The following is a 22798-nucleotide window of genomic DNA, read 5'->3' as shown; positions in this document are numbered from 1 at the left end:
TCAGTAAGCAGAGACATTTAATTTGTGAAGACAGTCACCAGTTTTAACCCTACTGTAACGATGACAACAGCAGCTGCTTCACTAACCTCTGGTCGGTAGGAGACATCCAGTATAAAGCCCCATGAACTTATTTTCCATTTGAGCTCTAAAATGTGGAGGAATGCATGGAAAAGCTGTCTGTAGAACATACCTGGCGAAGCAGAGCCATCATCAACAAACACACTGATTTGGCAGCAGGAGAATGGGCTGCTGTGGTCCATGGAGAGCATGATGTCTAGTTTCCTGCAGTTGCCCGCAACCCTCCATTAACTGTTGAGTCCACTGTGGTCAGCTGAACTTGCCTGAGTTATGTGAGACGTTTTAAAAACAACAATTATTGTTTTTTAGACAAAGTTAACTGCAGACGCAACATAAATTCCAATAATCTTTCTTCTTAAGGAACCATTAAGGAACCACTGACATCTGTGAACCTCACTTAGATGTCTCCATTTGGATGGACTCCTATTGGTAATGATCTCAGCAGTGTCCAACAACCTAGATTTATTCTACCAGCACATCTTCTGTGTCCCTCATTTCAACATCAAATACTTGTTTAAATTTTAGTATGAAAACATCAGGAAATAAAGAGCCTGCCTATTTATGTGGCTACAGTCTGGACCTGAAGAAAGTGCACAGACCCTCAAACTGGCATGTGCTGCAAAACACTGGACAACCAGAGGAGAAACTAGAAAAAATATTTTAGCATAAGCAACATCCCCAAGACCCACATTACCCATAGTGAAGGTACCAGAATATGGTCAAAGCTTTCAGACATTTAGCACCAGTAACGGCAACTTTAATTCTTAACCGCATAATCGAAAATAAAGTACCCTGCCAATTCAGTAAAAGGATTCATCCCATTGTGTCTTCTAAATTTAGGGAGACAAAACATCTGCCATGGAAATGCACAAAAGTGTCTTTAGTCTTGGTTGTGAGCCTTCATTCTGGTCTGCCTCTCTCCTAACTTCAGTTCTATGCTTTCCTCATTTAGTTCACATTTCTCTTGATTCATTCTTCACTTTGTTTTTGAACAGTGATTTTCCTTAAACTTTTTTGCTTGTGAATCTGTTGCCCCTACTGTGTTTTCCATTGTCTTTCCTCCTGCTCTACTGCCTCATATTTCATGGTGTCTTTCTTCTGTACATACTGCCTGTTACCCTGATTCTTATCTGCCCTTCTGCTCATCTCCTTGCATTTTTTATTCCTTTCTGGGGTCTTCCCTTTTCTATCTTTCCTATCCCTTTCTATCCAGTGCACCAGATTCTTCCGTTTGTAGTGCTGGAATACATCAGAAATTATGTTTTCCGCTCTCCCCTGCCCTTTGAGTTACTGAAATATGCACATAAGAATTCAAAGATGCTTCTAAAAATAGTAAAAGGATAAAACTGTTTGTTTCAGCTTTTCAGTCTTTGCTTTATTAGAACTTCTGGGAGGAAAGCCCCATAAAGTCTATAACTCTAATTGTTTTTCTCTGCGGTCTAATTCAGATGCAGGGGAAAAATTAAAAGCAAAATGAAAACCAGAAAGAAATATAGCCACAACCAACATGATTAAAAAAAAAAACAGGCAAATCTCATGTGTGCTCTACCTGTGGACAGTGTCAGTATGGCATGTGAAGTTCTAAGGAGCATTTTATATCCTGGCTTTTTTTGCTTTTGGGAGGGGGATTATTGTGTATTTCACAGTTCTGGTGGTTGATAGTAAAGCTAAAATAGTGTGTGATTAAAAGAAAATCGTTTACCTGGGGCATTTTTAGCGAAGATGAGAGTTCTGTAAATTCTGAAAGATGTGGTGGATGAGAATGTTTTCCTGCAGGAAACATCTTTCCGGGCAGGTAGTTGTGAAGTCCTGGCATTTCTCATTATCCAATTGACTCTTCTTCCCCAGCAAGGGGATTTGCTTTATCCTTCAAGGCTGCTTAGATATTTCTTGAAAGAAAAGAAATGGATTTGATTTTTGTTTTTACATTCTGTACAAAATATTGTGAGTATTAGGCTTTAAATTCTACCCAAATTTGGATCTGTAGATGTTCGTGACATGATTATAAAGGTCATCAGCCCTGTGATGCTCCAGTATTTTGTAGCTTTATCTCAGGATATGGACTCCTGAAACTGCATGTCCCAAATTCTGTTGAACTAATTATTACAGTGAAGACAGCTTCTAAAAATGAACTTTCCCGTTAGATATTATGTTTTATACTAAATTTTCTCTTCAGAAAAGTTTTATTTTCCTCTTGAAAGAATGAATTTATGCTTTTATTTCCTTCCCCACAACCCCCTAAAATATTGATAAGGCAGACAGGTGCATTTACTGGCTGCTTTTAAGAAGTATTTGGGATGCATTAAAGGCTTCATAAAAATCCTCTGACACAGGGATCAATTAGATATGATTAGGCAACAGGCTGATAATCAGAAAGCTACTAGTGCTAGGTAGTGTAGGCCCTGGTATGGGCATTGTGTTTACTCATGCCCGTTCGTGGTGGATTGCATTTAGCAAGTATTTGTTTTCCCTGGTAATGAGGTGAGAAACAAGTGTCTTTGCCTTGTATCATCTCTCTGAACGTCCCTCACTTTCTATCTGGTGTTTTCCTCTCTTCACTTGAAACCCATTGCGTCTTCCTACTGCTTCTCTTGTAGGTAAGTATATTGACAAACCAACCACAGTTCTTTCAGTCTCGACTTAGTGATATACGAGCCCAACCTCTGAAATAATTTGTATGCCTTTGAAAACATCAACTTGAAAGCCTCATTGGGAGTTTAAATTACATTTAAATGTATTCAGTGTTTAGGCTTGTGATCAGAAGATTTCTCCCAACAGTAGAAAATCACAGACTTCCTCCAAACTTAGTCCTTTTTTCTGCAAATATTTGTGTGTAATTTGTCATGAATTTTCTAGCACCTCAATACTGGCATGTCTGTACCAGTGCCATTCCTCCACTTCTCACTGGTAGCTTTCTGATCATAATCCTTTTGCCTTTTAATTAGTGGACACTTTCCTCAGCGTATGGTGACATGAATGGTAGGATTCTTGTGTTTTCAGCTCACCAATCCAAGGGTGACAGAACTTTATCCAATGGATAAGTCCGTTTCCTTGCAGCAGCCCCATCTCTCCTGAGTGGTTTCAGGACTCGTCATACTAAGACTGACTTCAGACTCCCTTTTCACTCTGGGATTTGTTCTGCACTACTTTTTTTTAACTTCTTTTCTTAAATACTGGTCCCAGCTGTGCTATGGTGGAAGCAGAATAGACTAGGCAGCTGATTCCTATCCCCTCCACAAGGGAATAATTCTTTGCAGATTTAAAAAAATAAACCCATACTAAATGATATTCATATCCATGTACATATTTGGCTGTACCATCATGGCTTGCACCTCTTAGAGACGTCAGGTGTCCAGTGTACTTCAAGGTATTGCAAAATCAGTAAATACAGTGCAGTTCACATTTCTTCAGTGAAGCGGCCACACAAGGTCAGTGTGATTAGAGATGTGCCTAGCCATGCATCAGGAGAGTAATTCTGGGAAAACACCATTCTCGCTATGCCCAACACTCCCCTTCCCAAGAGATGTATCAGGATGCAGGGATGGCCTCATCAGTAGGTCTGGGTTAACTGCACTGGAAGAGAGTGGAAATCAACAGTGCTCTTAGATGACCCATCTGAGGGTGATAAAATATATAGCCAACTTCAGGCCAAACTAATGAACTGAAGAGAAGCAGCTTAGAAACATTTATGCTAAATTATCTGGCAGATATAAATTAATGGTATTAATAATGTTAAAAAAGGGAGACTGACTATGATGAATTGAGAAAATAAAACTTAGTGTTGAGAATTAATGGTAGAACAGATGTCCAAAAATTCCCTACAGAAGTGTAGGGTCATTTAGTTCCCCAGTAACCATTTTTCTTAAATAGTTAAAGCAGATATTTCATGCAAAACACTGCACCATTTAACACAATCTTTCCTTACCAATAAAAAACATATGGAAACTATAGGTGTCCTATCACAGGAGGAGGCAGTGGCAGCAAACCACTTCTTGCCTGCATCTTCTGCTTCAGTTCTGCTACACCTACTGTTTAGGAGGGAATTGGTTGATAAATTCCCACAACATTATGAGAGAGATCATTATAATTACTTTTGGTTTAGCACTAGAAAACCTGTGTATAGGAAGGTTACATGACTTGCCCGAGGCCATGTTGTGGGTCAGTGTCAAGGCGAGGAAGTAGCCCAGAACTAGCTGTTCAGATTTCATCAGGCCAAGCTCCTCCTATTTGTGTATTCCTTACCTGGAAAATGCGTGAAAATACAAGGCATTACTAAACTTGCAGTACCAAAGTAATGCCAGCAAAAGTGCTAATGGTGGGCTGGGATGCACTCGAAGCGGACATTGGTCTTCCTTGTGGCAGAAAGCCAGGTAGGTGTTAGCAGAAGGGATGGGGAGGGAGAGACTTCTCTTTCTCTGGTGTTTTTCTCTTGATTGTGTGGTTGTGTAGTTGGCCTACTCAAGTAAAATGCAAGTTGACCGAAGCATCTTCTGTATGTATTCTTCCATTCATTTCCAAAATTCATGTCAGCACAATGCTACCAACACTGCCACCTCTCGCCATGATCCACCAGCTCCATTCAGCTACTGTTTTAAGTGAATACAGGTGCCAGTCCCTATAACATGTTTTATATTTCTTGTCACAAAGGGCAATGGTTTTTTCTGTCCCCCTTTCATTTTGTGATTGGAAGTGTAAATATGTGAAGTGATTAAAAAAAACAATCCTAACTTCATGTATCTGGTGCAGAGAGACCTGATGTGACCAAGTTCAGTGAGAGCTTGAGATCTGATGAAAATGTAAGCTCATCGCTTCCTAGGACTGTGAAAGAAAACTGAATGTTAAACATGAATTAAATAAATAGAGAACAGAAGAGAGGGGTATCATGATGCTGCTAGATACATCCTTGGTGTGCCTGCAACTTCAACATTGCGTGCAGTTGTGTTTTCATCATTCAGAAATCTTCAGAGATGCCCACAGGGATGGATGGCCAGAGGCATGGAGTGGCTTCTCGGCAAGGGATGACTAAATAGCCTGGGATTCTTCCCCTTGGAAGAGACAGCTGCACTGTATTAGCAGACTCTGGAAGTATAAACCTCTCTTCCAGCACAAGAACTGGAAAGCCCAATAAAGCTGTTTGGACTGATTCAGAAAATGAAAAGAGGAGAGGTCCGAATAGAGGTAATACTGAAACTTACTAAGAAGTCTGGCTTGAATGAGGGAAAAAAATCCCCTAAAAATCATCCCAAGGGGATTCTTGTAAAAGGTGAATACAATTCTTGTATCCTTTTGATGTGCACAGCTCTACCCTGTATTCTTTCCTTTTGCATCCTCCTGTTAATGAACTAGACATGCATGTCTACTTTAAAAAGAGAGGAAAAGATGTCAATTTTTTGCCTTAAGTGCAGATTTCCAGTGGCCAGCTGAATCCTTCCTCAGTAATTAATGCCTGAAAGCATTTTCTCTAGTACTTACTTAAATTGAAATAACTTTGTTGTCCATTATTGTAAAGCTGTGTTTTGATTCTGTGAGAGTGCATTACCACTGTCTGGTATTGCATTACAGGTATTGACCTGAGTTTAGAATAGGGAGGCATTGCAAAGAGTCAGGCTGTACTGAGACCTTGCAGATGAGCCTCCAATTGCCATGCTTCAGCTTTGCATGCCATTAGGGTCTTCCACCATAGTCAGTGGGGAGCTGCAGCCCAAAGCCAGAAACATCAGGCAGATCTAATTAAGTTTATTTATTTGTTTATTCTGTCTGAGTCAAAACACAGAGCAATAAGCCAACAGCTTTCTTTGTTGCCTTGAAAAGCTCTTAATGCTGTTTCAGCAACTAGTGTCGTACTTAAAAGAAAATAAATCCTCCCAACTTTATTATTCAGCTTAGTGCTATGTACAGTGGGTGCATAAGTTTTGCTAAATGTTTTATAATGAAGATTATGTAAGTAATGAGCTTTTATATTTTGCACCGGAGAGTAACAGAACTGTGTGTAGTACTTCATATCATGATGTAGGAAGGAAGCTCTTCTAAGTCCTCTGTAATGACTTGGCACAGGAGGAAGATGAATCTGAGGCACAGAGGAAAGGTGACAATGAGCTTTATTTATTTTTTGGCTAAACTTTTCCAAGTCTCTTAGCTCAAAGATGAGATCTTGCATCTGTACAGAGGCCTCTGAATAAAATCAGATTTTCTCAAAGATGTCTTCAGTTTCTGTCGACCTCAATGCCAGTCACAGAAATTAGCAGGCTTTCCGAGAGTAAGACATAATAAATGTTGCTCAGCCTATAGTATGGAAACTGTATTTGCAGTCATGCTAATGAGAGTTACATGATGGCATGTCATATTTATATTCTATGTCATTAACTATAAATTATTACAAAGTAGAAACTGGAGTGTACATGTGTATTATATTTTTTATTTGGACTTTATTGACTAATACCTTGAAGTTCTTTGTAAGTGACTCTAATTTCCAAGCATGTCTAAAATCTCCTGGAAAATCCTGGGTATTTTCATTCCTTTCTGGAAGGAGTCAGTCTGCCCTGGTGGCTCCACAGAGGTGTTTATCTCTGCTCCCTCCTGGGCAAAACTGGAGGAAAATTTCCCAGCTAAAATACGGTCATTTTGAACCATTACAAGACTGGCTTTCTTTGCCCAGGTGGGTGGCGATATAACTGTAGGAAGAGTGCGCTGTGAAAAATCAGTTATTGTCTTCTCCTTTAGTTTTACTGGCTTATAAATGTCATGTCCTGTTCTTCCCAGGGTGGAAGCTTAGCAGAGGTTCATATTTTAAACAACCATGTAATTAATTTTGAATCAAAACCATAGATAGGACAAACTGCAGTGAGTGGCATTTCCATGGTGTGCTGTGTGTGGGGATTGCATATGCTGCAGGTTCATGAGACTAAAATGCCGTGTGCCATCACTGTACGCATCTTCAGGGGCTGCGTTGCTTCTGACGGCATCACCAAGAAAATCACTAGATTTTTGGTTAAGGGTCAGCTTCTGCACTCACAACCCAGTCATCCACATAATGAATCTATAAAGTTATTTTCCCCATTAATACAAATACAAAAATTGTGAATCTAGTGTCAATGTATGCATTAAAATGACCTCCAGATTGGACACTGAGCATACGGGCCAAGGACAACAGCATGGAACTCCTCGGCTGTGTATAGTACAGCATACAGGTTAAGAATAAGCTTTGGAATTGGGGAAGGGGGATAGAGGCTGGTTAAATTTTAAATATTAATTATGTATTAAAAGTAACAAAAAAGCTTATTGCTTTGATTCAGGGAATTTTTTTGGTAAAAAGTATGACCTGAGCATATAAGCAGGTGTAACAGGAATCAATTTCAAGGGAGAGAAAGAAAAGATAGATTTGCAGTATTCTCTTGTACCAGTCTCCTAGAGCAAAAACATAAGATCTATGCCAGTTTGGGCTGGGCTTGGCCTTTGGGGCGGTGCCAGGGTGCACATAGCCGAATGCATCAGCTCTCAGAGGAGTACAGTCCTTTCCATACTGCTGAATGAATGTTAGCGCAGCAGCTGCAGCACGGTCCGGTCTTTGGCAAAGGTCCCATGGAGCATCTCCGCTGGTTCCTCATCCCTCTTTTCTCTCCTGCCCTTCCTCCAGGAGACAGGCGCTGGTGGGACTCTGCCCTTGTGCCAGCTTTGTCCCCAGTCTTAGAAACGGTTTCATTTCTCTGTTGGTACCAACAGTTGACTGGAACGTAGCGCATGGTGCTGTAGGAGATGAATGTAAATGTTTCTTGTGAAAATTGGTGGGAGGTTTTAGTTTAACAGTGAGTGAATTGCTAATCATCTTGTCAAGAGCAGCTGGTGGACAGGTATTCAAGCTTGGTTCTCAAAATCATAAACTTAATGAAAAATTACTTGTACTCTCTTTTTTATTTCGCAGCACCTCTCTTTTCCACTTAATCATCTACATTTCTAAATATGCCTTTCCTTCACATACCACAGACTTTAGATAACGAAGCTTTATGCCAAGTCAGCCAGCACTGCAGTGATTTGAAATAATTATCTAAGTTGTTATGGACATTGCGTGCACATAGGAGTGAGGAATACGTTGGATCTAAACAGGATTATCCAAACAAAAGCTGAGCAAAATAAGAAAATGAGAAGTATATCGCAACATATATGTTTAGTATTTCAATATTTAGTGAGCATTTCAGTGCAGATACAGGCATGGTTGCATTTAACTGTTATGCTGCCTTTTTAAAAATATCTCAAGCTGTTCGATAAGGAAGCTGAACTTAAAAACGAAGCCTTTCTCATAACCTCTACTCCCTCCTACGCAAAGGCAGAAGCAGGAACAGCCTGCATCTTGAAACGGTCAGCGCAGTAGCAGAGGGCCAGTGCCCTGGCATGGTGTCAGCATTGATGACTGTGCAGAGGGGGATCGCCTGTAAAGTCTGTCCTTTGTTACCCCTCAGCTAGAAAGCTCAGGGCAGCAGCTCCTTGCTCTGGAGGGCAGGAGGAAAGGTCTCTGCAAGCCTGCCAAAGAAGGAGAAGTTGCCATCCAAGGCGGCTTCTTTGTGTGAAGGTTATAATAATGTGCTGTCCTGAATAATTCATCTCCCAAAGAGAGCTATGGCAGCACTCTGTCAGCTGTGAGAATAAACTCTATCTCCAGGTACTTAGCCGAGCTGCCTATTCTACTGGGTGAGCGTCTTACTAAAATCTCTTAACTTGATACCTAGTCTAAAAATATCTTTGTTGCTGTTTAACCACAGAATTTCCTTTTTAACTTTTAAAACAGCGGTGATCACTAGCCACTTAAAAATACTGTGTCACCAACATCTGATTGACACATTTAGATTTGCTGTCAGTGTATTGCTAAGTCCGATGCTGCAAATAAGATCTTAAGCAAAGCAGTGTAAGGAAATAACAGTACCTTTTGGGGGATGGCATCAGTGTCAGGGTTACTGCGGGCATAGCTGTAAGAGAAGTCTATGGTCACAGAAATAAAGTATGGAAAAAACCAAGAAGGTGGAGAGAAGCCTCCTAGTTAAAGGCTGAGTTGAGTACTAGGGGATCACAGCAGGGCTTGTGCACCAGCTTATCCATCTGCTGGAAAATGAGCAACACCAACCAAGACCCTTCATAAATCTGTCAGGTTTTCTTAAATCCATGTGTCTGACAAAAATTTCTGGAAGGTGTGAGAGAGAACAAGAGGAAATGGGCAGGATGTTTTATTTCTCTTTGTGCCATCCCATGGCAGGTGGGGTGTGGGAGTTGAGCAGGACTGGTTTCGTTTCCTGTAGAAGCAGCTAAGGTCCTGAAAACTAGGGGGTTGCTGGGCAGTGACAAAAGATAGCTGGTTTCCTCCTGGGATGCAGGGGCAACTTGCTGTCCAGCCGTGATGCTGAGCCTTTCAAGAGACGGAGGGGATATTTTCTTTGCAAATATGCCGAAGCGGGAGCTGGTACTGAGACACCATGTAAGCCATGGTGGCTGGCAAAGCTTCAGCTGAAGTTTTTGCTTGCTAGATCTCAAGCACGAAGGAATAGAGGGTAACTGTAAAAGCACCTTTTCCCTCCTGTAGTCCTTGCGGACAGATATGGGGGGCTGTGTCGTCCCTTGATACAAATCACAGTATCCTTCAGAGTATTTTAGTTTTTCCTGATTTCTTACAGCCGCAGAAAGACTGTTGTGCTTCTCAGAAAACACTAGTCCCACCAGACACACCTGTGTCAGACTTGCTAGGGATGGCTTAAGAAAGTGCTGGAAGCAGACCTACAAGGAGGAGGAGTTACACTGAATTGGGAGGGTACTCTGGAAAAGTCACAAAGCTCAAGCCAGGCTCTAATACTATTCCCACCAAAGATTTAAGCTGTCGAATTAGTAGAATAAGGAGTTTGCAGTAAAAGAAGCTAAGACTAAAATGAGTGATCTTCTCCTAAAAGAAAAAAAAAAAAATTCCAGCATCCTCGTATTTTGCTGCTTTAATAGCACTGTCGATCCTTAAAAGTATGGCCATAGGTTTTTTCTTAGTGCATCCCTGGCCGGTAATGTCTAGATGTCTCTAGATTTACAGTTACTTTGGCCGTACCTCATAAGCAATTTTGAACATACCTGGCAAAATCTGTGTGCAATAACATGAGATACATCTGGCTCTTTGTTGTCTTCTTTGGAGCTGCTAGTTGTCAGGATGCAACGTCCTTTGTGCTACCTGGCAAGACTGAACGGTGAAACGAGTGTTTTCCCTCTCACCCCTGGAAGTCTTTCAAACCAGCATCTCAGTTTGTTTACCCAAGTTTGCCCGCATATCCTTATGTGCGTGCAAGAGTGGGATACAAGCATCCCAGCTGAGCTCTGAAATCATGCGGTGGCTTGATAGGGAGATAAGTATCCGCAAAGTTTTTAAAGTACTAAATTAGGAACAGCAAAACTTTCTAAAACAAGTATTATTTTAAATGTATCTCACATTGTAGCATCTGCTTTTCCCTGCAGTTCTGAATGTGGTTTCTCCCTGTCCCCAGCAGCTGTGACCTACAGTGACAGGTTGGGACTTCGTGTGAAGTTACGGGTAACATACATACCTGCTTCAGTTACCAGACTGACCTGAATCCTTTACCAACCCATCGTGTCTCTTCCCCATCCCTGCTTGCTTAAAATTGTAGTTACAAGTCTGGTTCTTGCTGAAGCCTCTGACAACTGCCACAAGCTGGTGGTGAATGATCCACATGCTACCTAGGTCCCGCAGTTCCTTTCTGCAGATAAAGGTGTATATTACAATCCCCTCCCTTTACTGCTGGCAAATGACTAAACATCCAGGATTAAACCTTGATTGTCCTGGTCGGTTCTTAGCCATTGGAGCATCTGGGTTTATTTTTGCTTCCCTGGCCTCTGCAATGGTAGGCTGCGCTCAGTCCTGGCCTCCTGAATGGCATGGTGCCCGTGTTCCCAGCCTGCCAACTGAAGCCTTGGCTCTCCTCTTTCTTGCGCTGGCCCTAATGGGATCTCTGGGTCCTCTCCTTCCCACAACATGAGTGAGGCAGTGAGGTGACATCAAAGTACTGGAACAGCAGATAAAAAGCCCTTACTATATTTATTGAGTGTTACAGATAAGTAATCCACTCTGCTGTCAGTGTCTAGAGAAACAGCAAATAAAGTATACATGCCCCTTGCTTTGATGTGATGAAATCTCCAGAGGACATTTACTTCAGTGGCATTCACAGTGCAGCTGTAACTGAGTTCTTCAGTGGAAATTATAAGATCTTCATGTCTTTATGCATTGCCTTAAAAATGTCACTATGGCCAATTCTTGTATGCTGGACAATTCCATGGTCTGAAAGCTGGGTTTTCTTCCAAAATGTTATTAAAATCATCTTAACCGTTTTTGTTGGAAGGGGAAAAATTAATAGTTATTTTGTGGTTTTATACACAACATTAAAACAAGAGCCTGGTTTTCATTTAAACCAATAAAAGTATGGAAATTCAAAATGAAGGCTCTCTTCATGTCCTTAGATCAACTTGTTGGCCTTGCTAAAATGCATAATGGATGGAGCAGGGGAAAAACCTCAGTCTTACAACTCATAGCATTGTTTTTGCTTACAGTTCAGCTTTTTTGTTTCTGGATTTCAAACTTGACATCTCTTTATTGCCTGTCTTCTCAAGCTATAAAAACTTCCTCGGTTTTGTAAATTTGCAGCAGTTTAGTATCCAGTGAAACAGAGACATTATTTTGAAAAATCCTAAGCAATAATTAAGCAAATTGATTAGCAAACACACATCAGTAATTGAATTAATACACTTTCAAATTTTGAGATATAAACCTGACTGTTTGGGACAAGGGGTATTAGTCATTTCTGGTTTATGGTATGGTCAGAAAGAGACCAGAGGCACTGGTACAGCTGCAGCACAGGAAACCCCGGCCCCAAGGAAACATTCTTTCCCTGTATGAGCAGGTCGCCCCTGGCATGGGGCCCCAGCAGTGGGGGATCCGCATCTGTGGGGATGCCGCAACGCGCCCAGACAAGGTCCCCGGCGACCTGCTGCAGCTGCCTCAGACCTGAGCCTGGCCATGAGTCCCACGTACTTGCGTGCAGGGTGGCTAGCATTGCAGCACTGCCCCTCTGTTTCCACCCTGCAGGTTCCCTTCCAGCTCTGGTTTACCCAAGAACAGGGCAGGACTGAGTCTGGAGAAACTCCTCAGTGTCTCTGGGGTTCGCTCTTTGCCAGTGAGCAGCTTGCCACTGTCCCCAGAACACCTGCAGGTGCTGGGCAGTATAACTGTGTGTCCTTAGCCTGGGTGTTATTCCATCTCCCCAAGGATTTGAAAAGTGACTTCTTCCCAGAAGCTGTTCCTTCCCTCACTGCTGTGAACAAGCCAGCCTAGTGGTTTACAGCCCTTTGATCTGTTAAGTCACAGCCCTGTCACTTCTGGCTGGTGCCCACCCTGGAAGCTGCCTGCTCTGGGAGGGAGGTTGCTCAGCTGGGCTCATTGCTTTCCTTCATCTGCTTTCCCCAGCATCCCCCAGCCAAGCTCCCTGTGTACACATGTACTTAAAGCTGATGAAATTGTAACTTATCTTTGATTACTGCACTGCTGTTCAACATCCATCCCCAATCACCACTAACACCTTCTGAAAGATTGTAACTTGTGAAGACAGGTCCATAAAGCTATGTTTAGTCTTAAAGGAGGTACTTTAGAGCCAGCTGGCTGGCTCGGCTTTGGCAACACTTAACGTTATGAAGGTTGTACCTGCTGAAGCGCTCCATGTAATAAACCATTTGCCTGAGCAAATTTAAACCTGCTGGTCCCTTCCCCTACAGCAGCCCGTGTGTGCTGCGGAGCAGAGGCAGGAAGGATATGGGCTTAAGCAGCTCAGTGCCTGCAGCCTCCAAGCTGGGCAGTTCGTCCCTATCTCAGATGTGTTCCCACAGCGCAGAGGTTTCTGCGTGCTGAGCTGTGCCAGGGGAATTTGCTTTGCAGGCTGGAGGAGGTCTTGTTTATTATTTTTTTCCCAAGGGGAAATAAGTTGCCAAAGTAACCTGGACAAAGAACAGTGTTTTAGATGGGATATTACAGCTTCATATTTATTTGCTTGTTTATGGGACTTATATTCTTTTGAAGCACAGCAAGAACATGTAATACATTGTGATTATTTATCATAGCTGTAAGAAGGGGTCCTGGTGGTGATGGACATCTGAAAACCCAGCTGTGGAGAGCCCTTACGTGAAAGAGGACTGGGGGGTTCTTGACAAGATCTGTCCCCTCTGCCATGCAGCATGTGTTTAGCAGTGGCTCTGTTCCCTGTCTGGGCTCTTGTGGTCTGCCAGGAGGAACTGGGACAAGCACTGCTGAAATCGCTAACATCACTATTGCGACTTGGCAGTAAAGAGCCCCTGAGATGGTTCCTGGATGCTGGCACCATGAGCCTGCACTGTTAAATTCACGGCTTGAGCAGGAAGTTAGCACAGGCCAGGGAATGTTTCCAGTGGGGTGGGATGTGCGAGGTCCTCTTGTGCTTTTACTTGTGTTTTGCTCCAGGGCAGTCCTCCAGCCCATCCTGCATCCATGCTTAATCCGCTCCCTTCCCCTCCTTGTCTCCCGCTTTGCCAAGTTATCGTGCCACACCATGAAATCTCCTGGTCCTGGGGGCTGCAGAAGCTGGAGAGAAGCTGTGGAAGAAGGGAGGGATGGAGGAGGCGAAGATGCTAGCCTGCAGAGATTTGCAGAGCTGGGGGAGTTCTGTCAGTGCCCGGGTCAACACAAAAACTTTGAACGGCACAAAAAGCTGGGATAAAAGCCAGTGGCCCGCTACAGCTCGGGGCAGCCACCCTGCCAGGCTGCTCTGGAGCCCTGCGCACCCGGGAGCCCTGGGACCCAGGGGAGCAGCCTGGCCTGAAGGAGGACAGAGCAAACCTGGGCAGGGTCCTTTGCACACTGTGGCTTTTGGAGCTGGATGTCTGGGCCAGGGGGCCAGGCAGCGGGGTCTGCACCACATCTGGAGTCCTGGGTGAAATGGGAGCCACCAGTTCCTCAGCTGGGACGTACTCAGGGTGAAGCAAGAAGAAATTACCTTGAAGAGCAGCTCTTGCAACCGCTGCTCCCTGGTTTTCTCTGGAGCATGTTGTATGGTGTTGTTCTTCCATAGAGAGCATGTATGTGGGCTGCAGGAGCCTGCTCAAGGCAGTAGCATACCAACAGTATTCTCCATGCTAAACTGTTACTGGGTCTTGGTCACAGACCAGTGGTATAACAAACGGGAACCCTACTGTGCCATAACTTACATGGAGGCAGCTTTCCCAAGGAAAGGTGTCAGCAGAGGTCAAGGGGTCTTTGACCCAACACTTAGAGGAGTTCCTGAAGTCCATGGAGAGGAGTGGATCCTCCTTGGAAAGATCTAGGTGCAGGGGTGAGATGAGAGGCAGCTGGGCCCCCTGAACACCTTCTCAGAGGGGGCATTGGACTGGAGAAGGAAAGGGAACTTCTTCAAACCCATCATGCTCAGCTAGCCCTACCCTTCTGGACAGGCCTGTCCTCTGGCTTCCTCTGTCAGACAGCTCCACCACCACCCCTAGTGCCAGATGCCTTATTTCTCCTCCTTTCCTCTCCCCAGCTGTCATGGGTCAATCAGTGTTTCCTTCTGCCCCCCACATTTCTGTTCCCCAGCATATTTGTGTTAATAATTGTGAGGGTTTTTCTCGGGGCATTTCAAGGTTTATTTCTGATGGGTTTTGAGATGGAATCTGACTTGTGATCCTCTGGTGTGCTGGTGATTAGGTAAGGCTGGTGTGGGTGCAGAGATCATGGTGGGGTGGGGGAGACCAGCTAGGACCCTCAGTTTGGAGAGCACTCTGTACATGAGGTCACTGTTTCAGGGGAGGAGGCAGAAAGCCGCTTCTGGAATCAGTGTTCTCCATGATGTGTAGAGGAATAGAGTGGAGAGCCATCACAGAAAAAATATACAACTAGAAAAACAATTGGATGGGCAGGTACCTATGAGTAGCCTGGGGGTTTTTCATGTGAGAGGTTATGACTGCAGACCATGCATGCTCCCATAGAAGGCACTTGTCTGTGAAGAATGGACTCGATATCCTTGGTGAATCTTCTCTGGTGGTTCACCAAGACTTTTGAGACATAGGAGGTTTCATGGCTTACTTATTGAGCCTTTCAGAGGCACTGAATAGGGACGTGAATTATGTCCCTGCACATTTTGGGAGGCCACGTGGAAATGTTGCCAGAATGGACCAGTCATGACAAGGAGTTTGGACTCAGCACCATAGGCTTGCATAGTTGAAATGGTTGCCCACAGATTGGTAAGAGCTGGGGTGATGCCAGTGAGAGAGCATGTGCTGGAGGAGTGAGCATGTGATGAAACCATCCTGGTTGCAAGTTCTGAGGAGCAGCATTAGTCATCACAGCAAGGTCAGTCACACCGGCATTCTTCTTTGAAGCACATTAATTACAGTCGCATGGAGGTGGCTGTGGCATGGGTAAAGTATGCAGAATCGTCCAAGTCCCACCAACTCCAGCTTGGAGGCACCAGGGTGGGAGTCTCCAGCCTAACACTGCTCCCAGCAGGTCCAACACTGCAGCTGCAGCAAGTTGTCTGGGGCTGTGTCCTGGTGAGTCAGGGCAGTCCCCAGGAATGGAGACCCCCTTTAGTGGACCATGTTAATGACCCTGCACAGGACTTTATCCGGTTTCTTGTCTCCCTTGTACTGGGGAGCACGACAAACTATGCAGTGTGTCCAGATGTGGCCTCACTTAAGGGGAATAATACCCTCCCTTGACCTGCTGGATGCTCTCACACCGGGCTGGTTGGCCTTCATTGCTGTGACTCCTGGGCAGCTTGGTGCATAAGTCTGCAGATGCCACTTGCCTGCAGAGCATTGTGTGGAGACCTTCCCCCTCCAGCTCATCCCAGCCCACCTCACGCGTGGATCTGGTCTGTCTTGGGGCAGGACTTCTGCTGAAGCCCTTCAGAGAAGATACCACTCAAGACCTGGTCTGCTGCCTGTGGAAGGTGCCATGGTGGATATAGCCATCGGCTGCTCCTTTCTTTATACAAGATGTTCATCACATCGGCTGAATTTTGCATAAAATGAAGCACCTCGATCGTTGTTCTTTTGCCTCTCAATATCACATCTCCAAACAAGCCCAACACAGCCTGCAGTTTCACATACAAGTGGCAGACCACTGTGATTTTATCTTTTGCACGTCCTGCTCCACCTTGCAGAAGCATTGGCCATCCGTTCAGTATTAGGAAGAGAGATGTGACATCCAGATCTATGATTAGTCAAACTCTTGTATTTCTCTCTAGCATGAGATAAAATAGTATTTGAATGCACAGTGGGGCCTATGCTACTTTGTGCAGCTTTTTATGAAGATTATAAAACTGAGGCAAAAAGGAGATCTTACCATAATTAGAAGACAGAAGAGTTAATCATAGGGAGGAATGGATTTGTATTTGCTCTGAAATTTTCTAAACTGCTTTAAAATACCTTCAGCTGAAGGAGCTGAACTTCACTACGAACCTGTTGTGTGCTGAAGTGCAGAGTTTTCTTCATCCATTTGAATTGCAAACCAGAAGTTGCAGGGTTATTTTCCCCAGAGATACAAGAGTCCCTGTGTTCATTTTGTTGATATGTGAAGTCATCTGGGGTTTGCAGAGTCATACAATCATGTACTTGATGTGCTAGAGGCAACCCAAACCTCTTATTCTTGTTTATTTACCCTGTGAAAAAAGATTTGGAAAAAAGTCACTGGTCACTGAAGTTTCAAGTCAGAGGCAACTAGTGGAGAACTGGGAGATAAACCAACAGATGGGGGAGTGCTGTATGTGAATAACGTACTCTACGTAATATGCCATTAAAACTTCATGAAGAGGTGTCCCAGAAAAAATACTACAAAACTCTAGGCTTAATATTAAAGTCTTAGTTTTAGCAGTCTGGTCATTTTCAGGAAGGAATAATCAGCTTAACTGCAGCATTCACACATTTAATGTTCTGAGAGAAGAGGGATTGTCTGATTTTTCTTTTTCCGTTTTTTTTTCCCCCACAGTAATTAATGAAACTCAAAAGCAACAATTGGAATCTGCAAGCTACTCCTCCCGCTATGCTCTGGGACTTTTTTATGAAGCCAGTACGCGGATTGATGTGCCCTGGGCTGCACAGTACATCACCAATAATCCCTGCATACGCTTCATCTCCATCGATAATAAGAAACGCAATATAGGTCAGTGCTCCCATTATTTCCCTTTAACAGTGACAATAGAAGATGTAGATCATGAAAAATGCTGTTTAATTGAGTGTTGCTATTCTGAACAGAGCAAGTATTTAACTCCAAGCCACAGTGGATAGCATTTAATGTCACATTTGGCCTGTAATAAAATACACAATGAAAGCGGGAAGGTCCTCAGAAAATCACCACCCAGCACATGGTTTATGTTACTGCATTTATGAAACCAGTGTCAGGGGATTTGAGACATCAAAATTTTGCTATTCCAAGAAAGAGCTGGAGCTCCTTTGTTTAAGCATTGATTCATACACATGCCATCTCCCATCATCCATTACTTTACAACTCCTGTTCTTTCCACTAAGCATGCTTGGAAGTAGTAATAAGTTATATAATTGAGGCTGTTCAGTCTTAATTCAGAGATAGCCAGTGCGCTTTTATAATCACAGAAAATCCTTGAAATGGCTGCGCATGGTAGGGCTGCTCAGTAAAGCTTGGAGAGCATCCCACGAGGCAGACACTTCTCATCTGTTTCTGGAAGATGGCAGTCGAGTAAGTATATGGTTTTTTTATTAAATGTATTTCATATACCAAAAGTGCATTGGCATAGAATAGCTCAAGAAAAACCACTAGCATTTGAGTTTAATCAAGTTCATTAGGAGCTGAAAATGCTTCCCGATTCTGTTACTTGCTCACATTGCGACAATGATCAGGTTTAACCACATCCGTGAAGTGGGGGTAAAAACCTACCTACCTTTGTGGTGACCTACAAAGCACTGTGACTCACTGTCATAGAATAAGGTAGGATTTTCATAATCAGTTGCTGCCTAACACGTAATTATTAAGTATTACCAAATTCACTGCCTGTTCAGATTTAGACATGGGAGACTTCTGTTTCTAGCCTTCCTTGTTCAGTTGGGATTCATTGTTTCTTGCCTGCAGTCTGCAGACGTCAGTGTGCCTGCTGGGCAGGGCACTGAAAGCCTTGCCTGCCACCCTTATATCTACACTCCATCACCATGCTAGAAAACAGCCATAAGGTTGGGCATACCTTCCCTCTCTTACACCATAAACATGCAATTTAATGTAATAAGCTATCATGAGGGAGTGTCACAGTATAACAGTGGCAGTGGTGGCCAGGACCTCTGAAGATCTCTGCTCCACGCTGTGGAGGCTGTGCTAATACAAGGTTGGGGCAGCTCTGCCTTCTCTAGCTGAGGTTTTAAAAAAGAAACAGGATGGAGATCCCTAACGTCACTGTTGACCTGTCCCAGGGATGTACCTCCACTGGGGGAAGAAGAGTTTCTTCATCTGCAGTCTGAACTTCCCATGGCTCAGCCTGTGGATGTTGCCTCCTCTTCCATTGTCTGCCTTTCCCAGTTCATGGTCATTCAGGTTGGAAGGGACCACCTGAGGTCATCTGGTCCTGCCCACACGCAAGTTTTCCAGGTAGATCCAGCTGCAAAGTTAGGTCATGTTGCTAAAGGCCCTGATGTGATGTGATTAGCCACCTTTGCACTGCTGGCCTATATTTAAAGGTGGATCCACCATAACCAGCAGGATCTTTTCAGAAACATCTGTTGCTCAGCCAAACTAATGTATGGGGTAGTCCTGTGTCAGACACAGGACCTTGCACTCTTCCCTGTTGTGCTGATAGTACAGTTCAGTCGTCTCTCCCAAATATCTCTTCCAAATATGCCCCTCCATACATCAAAGCCAGTTGGGTACCAGTGGCTCTTGAAGTGCTTCCAGAAACAGTAGTTTATGCTGGGAGCAAAGGAGTTGGGAGAGCTGAATCAACTCACCACTGTGGAAGCCCAATTTTCTTATTTCTCCTAAGAATTTAGCCTGTTGGTCTGAAAAGAGGGAAAATAAAGCAAAAGAACGGCTGAATTGGCCAAAACAAAGATGCATCCACCCTGATACGCTTCTTCCAGCAGGGGCCAATAGTGAATATGTAAAAAAAGAGCATAAGGAAAGCCAAATACAGAGTGATTTTTTTTCACTGGCATTTTCTCCTTGTTACTGACACTGTGCAGCTGGAGATTTTCTTGCATCTAAGATAATGTCGCCATCATGTTTAACGGTAAGTACTTGATAGTTCGTAGCACCTACTGGTGTTGTCCATCCCAGCTGCCTGACTCCAGCTGTGCAGAAGAGGACACAGCCCAAGGGAGAAATTCACCCATCCTTTTGTCATCTGCTTGCATATGTGGCCTCAAAGCGCCAGCACTGAGAACAACAACTATGGAATTATAACAGAATTATAAAATAGCTAAGTACAGTGTGTTTGCTGTCTCCAAATGCAATTTAACCAAATAGAAAGCATATAATTTGGAGCATGTTGTTAACAAATACATAGAAACTCACAGAACATCAGTGTTGACACATACCTTTCATACTGAAATTTTCCTCCTATCATGGGAGAGATCTGTTTATATGAGTGAATTTTTCCAAGAACAACAAATTGTGTACCTTCATTAGGGCTGGAACAAGCTGGGTGCCAGCAACTGAAGACAATTTCTCTCCGGTAGGGCCATCCTTGTGACATATAAACAGTCATCCAGCCACCTTGACTGCACTGTCTTTCCTGGTGAACTTGTGTTTTGCAGATTTGTGCTTTGTTCCTGGAAAAGTAGTGCTAGGGAGAGAGCAGTATGTATTAGCTGGAGCAGTATTTCTGGCTGCGAGTGCTTGAGCTGAGCACAGGAGGGTTGGAAAGCATGCCTGTATCACGTTCAGTAATGCAGATGTACAGAAGTATAAAAATCAAAAGCAGTCACCAAATTATTCACTTTTCTTCAAACACATGCACAGCTCTGCTGATATTAGAGACACATGCGCACATACATGCTTTTTGTGGTTTAACCCAGCAGGCAGCTAAACATTACACAACCATTCACTCACTCCCCCGCAGTGGGATGAGGGAGAGAATTGGGGGGAAAAAAAGGTAAAACTCATGGGCTGAGATAAAGAGAATTTAACAGCCAAGAAAAGAAAGGGAAAATAATAATATGATAAAAGAATATGCAAAACAAGTGATGCACAATGCAGTTCTTCACCACCCGCTGACTGATTCCTAGCCAGTTCCCGAGTAGTGGATCCCTGGCCAGCTTTTCCCCTAGTTTATAAACTGAGCATGACATCATATGGTATGGAATATCCCTTTGCCCAGTTGGGGTCAGCTGTCCCAGCTGTGTCCCCTCCCGACTCCTTGTGCATCCACAGCCCACTCGCTGGTGGGGTGGGGTGAGGAGCAGAAAAGCCTTGACTCTGTAAGCCCTGCTCAGCAGTAACTAAAAAATCTCTATGTTATCGACATTGTTCTCATCCTAAATCCAAAACACAGCACTATACCAGCTACTAGGAAGAAAATTAATTCTGTCCCAGCTGAAACCAGGACAATATCCACGCCTTATTCTATACCAACTACTTCATGCCCAGGTCCCACACTTTCTAATACAACCCAGTTAATCACCACCACCTTTCCTGTATTTTGATATATACACACAGGTATCATTCCCTTGGTCTATCACCCATCCTTCTAAAATGTCCATTGAGTTTATTTAGTCCATGACTTTGGGCTCCATCTGTCATAACAGTCCTTCAGGGCAGGAGAGATGGTGTGTGGTGTTGGACTGTTGCACACTGGAGCCAGTTCTGGTTCCGTAACAGCTGTGCTTGTGTGGTTCTATCATTGCTGTGCTTTGCTCAGTTTCATCAAAATTCATTCTCCATTAATCTAGGTGATTCTTACTGTAATACCATAGGTATGGCATATAGTGACCACAGCAGTGATGATATACAGTATTATATAGCAATTAACATCATACAATTCAAATATTTGGCTGTTCTCACCCAAAATCAAATCCCCTTGAGGCACACATCAGACTTCCCCATCCTCCCGCATCACCCACCAAGTGCACCCAGGTCCTCGAGCAAAAGCTATCCCACGAATGGCTTTGCCTTTGCCTGGGGCAGGGAGGACCCAGACTGTGTTGCCCAGCGTACTTTTTGCATGCGCTACTGGGACTCCATCCCCTCCCACAGTATGTAGGATTTCTGACTGGGCAGGGCCAGCTCGCCTGGCAGATCCCCTCCTGTTGACTAACCACGTGGCTTTTGCCAAATGTGTATCCCAGGGCCTGAATGTCCCACCCCCCCCTTGCTCTCAGCGTAGCTTTTAACAGTCCATTGTACCGCTCCATTTTCCCAGAGGCTGGTGCGTGACAGGGGGTGTGATACACCCACTCAATGCCGTGCTCTTTGGCCCAGCTGTCTATGAGGCTGTTTTGGAAATGAGTCCCGTTGTCTGACTCAGTTCTCTCTGGGGTGCCATGTCGCCACAGGACTTGTTTTTCCAGACCCAGGAGAGCGTTCCGGCCAGCGGCGTGGGGGACAGGAGATGTTTCCAGCCAGTCAGTCGTCGTTTCTACCATTGTAAGCACATGGCGCTTGCCTTGGCGGGTCTGTGGGAGTGTGATATAGTCAATGTGCCAGGCCTCCCCATATTTGTATTTCAGCCATCGTCCCCACACCACAGAGGCTTTACCTGTTTCGCTTGCTTGATTGCAGCGCACGTGTCACATTCGTGGATAGCCTGTGCAATAACATCCATGGTCAAGTCCACCCCTCAATCACGAGCCCACTGTATGTTGCATCTCTCCCTTGATGGCCTGAGGTGTCAGGGGCCCACCGAGCTAGAAATAGTTCACCCTTTTGCTGCCAGTCCAGATCCACCTCAGCCGCTTCAATCTTGGCAGCCTGATCCACCTGCTGGTTGTTTCAATGCTCTTCAGTGGCCCGACTCTTGGGGACGTGAGCATCCACATGCCGTACCTTTACAACCAGGTTCTCTACCCAGGCAGCAATATCTTGCCACAGTGCGGCAGCCCAGATGGGTTTGCCTCTGCGCTCCCAGTTGCTTTGCTTCCACTGCTGCAGCTACCCCCACAGGGCATTTGCCACCATCCAGGAGTCAGTAGAGAGATAGAGTAATGGCCACTTTTCCCGTTCAGCGATGTCTAAGGCCAGCTGGATGGCCTTTACCTCTGCAAAGTGGCTCGATTCACCTTCTCCTTCAGCCGTTTCTGCTACTTGTCATGTAGGACTCCATACAGCAGCCTTCCATCTCCGGTGCTTTCCCACAAGGCGACAGGACCCATCAGTGAACAGGGCATGCTGCTTTTCACCTTCTGGCAGTGTGTTATACAGTGGGGCCTCTTCAGCACGTGTCACCTCCTCCTCTGGTGATAATCCAAAATCTTTGCCTTCTGGCCAATCCATAATCACTTCCAAGATTCCTGGGCCACTGGGGTTTCCTACTTGAGCCTGCTGGGTGATCAGTGCAACCCATTTACTCCGCGTAGCATCAGTTGCATGGTGTGTAGAGGGGTCGTTTCCTTTTAACATCCAGCCCAGCACTGGCAGTCGGGGTGCCAGGAGCAACTGTGCCTCAGTACCAACCACTTCTGAAGCAGCTCAAACCCCTTCATATGCTGCCAGTATATC

The 22798-nt window shown here is 44.4% G+C and overlaps 1 protein-coding gene across 2 annotated transcripts in view; it reads left to right on the top strand.

Annotated features, from left to right (window-relative positions):
* Nucleotides 1–22798, top strand: part of RNLS (renalase, FAD dependent amine oxidase) — an 80148-nt gene that overhangs the window by 42738 nt on the left and 14612 nt on the right. Inside the window, exon 5 of one of the 2 annotated variants that reach the window (XM_075109553.1) lies at nt 17114–17287. The exons of the other annotated variant lie outside the window; for it this stretch is intronic. Within the exon in view, the coding sequence (XP_074965654.1) occupies nt 17114–17287 (174 nt within the window). The remainder of the gene's footprint in view (nt 1–17113; nt 17288–22798) is intronic. 2 annotated transcript variants of the gene reach the window in all.

This window comes from Phalacrocorax aristotelis, chromosome 14 (genome assembly GCF_949628215.1).
Source record: "Phalacrocorax aristotelis chromosome 14, bGulAri2.1, whole genome shotgun sequence".
NCBI classification, from domain to species: domain Eukaryota; kingdom Metazoa; phylum Chordata; class Aves; order Suliformes; family Phalacrocoracidae; genus Phalacrocorax; species Phalacrocorax aristotelis.
This window is presented reverse-complemented; position numbering and strand designations above follow the sequence as displayed.